This window comes from Phalaenopsis equestris, unplaced genomic scaffold (assembly GCF_001263595.1).
Source record: "Phalaenopsis equestris unplaced genomic scaffold, ASM126359v1 Scaffold000198, whole genome shotgun sequence".
NCBI classification, from domain to species: Eukaryota; Viridiplantae; Streptophyta; class Magnoliopsida; order Asparagales; family Orchidaceae; genus Phalaenopsis; species Phalaenopsis equestris.
Window position 1 is genome coordinate 623,976 of NW_018164640.1, and position 3,566 is coordinate 627,541.

General features: G+C 42.0%; 1 protein-coding gene across 1 annotated transcript; it reads left to right on the forward strand.

Annotated features, from left to right (window-relative positions):
- Nucleotides 1-1,076: 1,076 nt before the first annotated feature.
- On the forward strand, nt 1,077-3,134 carry LOC110022599 (probable WRKY transcription factor 41). The gene is made up of 3 exons (XM_020721634.1): nt 1,077-1,656; nt 1,761-1,889; nt 2,284-3,134. Exons 1-3 carry the CDS (start codon nt 1,352-1,354, stop codon nt 2,888-2,890), a joined length of 1,041 nt encoding a protein of 346 aa, XP_020577293.1. The 5' UTR covers nt 1,077-1,351; the 3' UTR covers nt 2,891-3,134.
- The last annotated feature ends 432 nt before the right edge of the window (nt 3,135-3,566 follow it).

Sequence of the window (3,566 nt, forward strand, 5' to 3'; positions counted from 1 at the left end):
GTAATGAAGGAGAGGAAGTGGGGTTTTCGGGTAGGATAGTGAGTGTGAAGAAATGAGAGAAGGGTAATGAAATTTAGCCATTGGGAAAGAGGAGAAGAAGTGAAGAAAAAAAAGAGTTTAGCGGTGGTGAAAAAAAAGAGAATAAATGGGAAAGAAAGTGGTTCAGCTAAGGTGAAATGAAGAAAAAATGCTTAACCAACTAAGAAAAGAAAGGGTGATAGAAATTCACTCCATGATTTTACATACTATTCCATGCAAAATTCATTGAAATGACAAAGAAAGAGTAATTTATACTTTTGCTCGGTGGAATCGCTTGGTTGCTTGGTGGGATGGAGAGAGCCCTCTTATTCTCTTTCTTGAAGAGAAGGGAAAAGGGTGCCTTTGGCTAAGGAATGAAGAAGGAGATAAAAGGGAAAGGAGGAGGGTTTGTTAATGAGAGGGAGGAAGAGAGAATGGTTCGTTTCACACCTAAAAGAGTACAAACTCATTGGTACTTTACTTGACTCGCGCTTCTCTAGCATTTGAAAGAAAGTCTTTAACTGAATCACCCATCTGTGAATCCAACTCTATGCCAAGCATCCCCATGAGGGTCATCTGAGACGATTCCTCGCGAGCAAAAGTCAAACTCTCCCTCATTCACTTCACTACCCTTTTCCATCTTTCTAGAAAGTCCTCCTATTTTTGTTTAGTAAACGAACCCTCCAGCAATAAATTTTGCAATAATTCAATGTTCTTGCTCTCTCAATTTTATGGTGGCCCAACTTTCTAATAGACAAGACATTTGCTACAGAAATAAAGATCAACTTAACAGGCTTCTCTCCCTAACCCAATGTCCGAGAATTGTCCGAAGAAATCCTTCACCTGAAGCATCAGACTTAACACAGAATCCTCAAGTTTTGCTCACTAATCCACATGATAATCCATAGCCTGATCCAGACGTCCACAGCCTGATCTCACTAATCACTCCCTCCACGCGGAATCAGCTTTGAAGAGTCTTTTGTCCCCACTCTTCCGCGAAGCTTCTTCTCCAAACCATCACACAAAAGCGCATAGCAACGAATCGGTCAGCATTTCAGCAACAAGACTCTCACTTCCCAAACTCTACCCCAAGCCTCCCAACTCCTCTTTGACCAAAGACCAGTCAAAATATTGAACACACCCAAACCAAAAAACACTGTTTTCAGTCAATCTCCCCAAAATTCTAGTCTTCAATCTCCTCTCCCTACTTAAATAATCCCCCATCCTAGAAACCGCAAAGGAAACATGAGTGGATTCTTCCGCCATTAGTGAACTCAGCATAACCCATTTCTAGATCCCCTCTCCTCCCCTGTTCCCTGTTCCATTACTGAAAATGGAGAGCAGCTTTGTTAGCTGTGACTTACACATGCTTATCAATGTTCTAAACCAAGGCAACGAGCATATGGGAGAGCTTCAGGCCCAACTGGACCAACCCTTCGCTGCTGAAACCTGCAAACTGTTAGCAGCAAAGGCCAAGTCTGCAGTATCAGCAGCCATCTCCATGGCCAGGCTGCTTGAGCCAGCCAGCCAGGCACCGAATAGCTTCGACTCTCTGTTGTCAGCAAGCGATAGTCCGAAGAGTGATGGGTCTGACAAGGCTTTCAAGGAGCTGGAGCGCAGGGAGATGTGCAAAAAGAGGTAATTTGTTCACAAAGCCTTTCAGCCATTGATTGGTTCTGATTAAGTTTAGTTATTAGCTCTTAAAAAAATGGTTTTTTTTTTTAATTATTGGATGGTTATAGGAAGACTTTGCCGCGTTGGAGCAGCCAGGTTCGAGCTTGCTCGAGTTCATCCATGGATGGGCCTCTTGATGACGGCTATAGCTGGAGGAAGTATGGCCAGAAAGACATACTTGGAGCTAAGTTTCCCAGGTATTGCTTTATCATTGAGTCTAACAGACTAGCGATCATAAAGGGAACAAAATATTTAAATATTATATCACACATACAATGTTTCAGTCAGCTCATTGCCAAAGTAATTCTGTCTCACATTCATAAGTCAACATCCTTTATATTTTTAAAATAAATATTTATGCATAACTTTAAAACTAACCAATAAATTCCATCCATATGTCCTTTCATCTGTTAACGATTTGACTAAATTCGTTAAATATATAGTTAACAATCCAATTTCAAGCTTAGCTCTTATCAGCTCGAAATTGGATTGAAAAAAATTAACTAAATTTTCAAATGATTAACAATCTTTCAGCTAAATTCATATACTCAGTGGATGACTTATATTTTATCTTACTCTACCATTCCGCAGAAGCTACTATCGGTGCACATATCGGCACACCCATGGCTGCCTCGCCACAAAACAAGTTCAGCGCTCCGACGACGACATCACCGTCTTCGATGTAACATACCGCGGGGCTCACACCTGCAATCAATGCCAGCATAGAAACCCAACTCCATCCCCCAAAGAAGAGAAGCTTGAAACTCATCAACAGCAAGAAATGCTACTTCTGGAGCATTTGAAGACAGGCCTCAGAGTAAAAACTGAAATCTTCAACTCCGACGACCAGCTCCCAGATTCCTCTCCTTCCTTCTTCTCCTTCCCCTCCACACCTGCAAATGATATGAAGCCGCACAATAACCTCTTCTCTTCAGCTTCCATGCCGGAGAATCTGTTCATGGGGAACTACTCGCCAACGTTCGTGTCCAGCACTGCTTCAGCTGAGTCGAATTACTTCTCTCTGTCTCCCTGTGGCGTGAATAAGTATGGAAGTGGGTTTAACATACAAGGATTTGATAGTGAAATAGCAGGGATAATCTCTGCAGCTACTTCGACAACGAATTCTCCCATGGTTGGGATGGATTTTCAGCTGGACCAGATTGAGTTTGAGACTGATTTTCCTTTTGGTCTCTCCTGAATGAGAAAAAATATAATTTTTATGATATTTGGTGCCGCACTTCTGCTAAGCGGTATAGCTGATGAGGTCGACTAAATTTTGTTGCTTTATTGCTTTGTTGTGAGGACATGTAAAGAATAGGTAGTAAGTGAATTGAATTAATGACGATTTTCCCTGCTTTAGGGAGGTTATGAAAGCAAAACTGCGCTGTGTTTGTTTCGTTTGAAGCAGATTTAATAATTAGAATAAAAAAATGCGATATTTTGTTTTGGGATTCTGTAGAAATGAAGGAGGGATTTAGAAATTGACTTAACTGCTTGACGAGATTGACAGAACGCGCTTTCTCATCATTAAAAAAACACGTTTTTTGGACGCGTTCTCTGTTCAGAAATCTTTTCAGAGTCAAAATCTGATGAGAGGTCCTTGAAAACAATTATATCTTGTGGCACGATCAAGAGTAAGATTAATTGCTGGTGTGAAAGGAATGGACGTAAGGGAGCTTGTTGTCACGGACAAATAGTCTCACATTGGCTAGGTGTAGGGCCGAAAAGCAGTATTTAAGTCCTGGGCTGCCCACCACCCATAAGGGCTCTTTTGGGAGGTGACAAGTGGTATCAGAGCAGATTACTGCCTGCCAAGTGTGTGGACTCTCCATGGTCCAGTGAGACCCTCGGTGGAGCCGATCCGTGACGAGGGC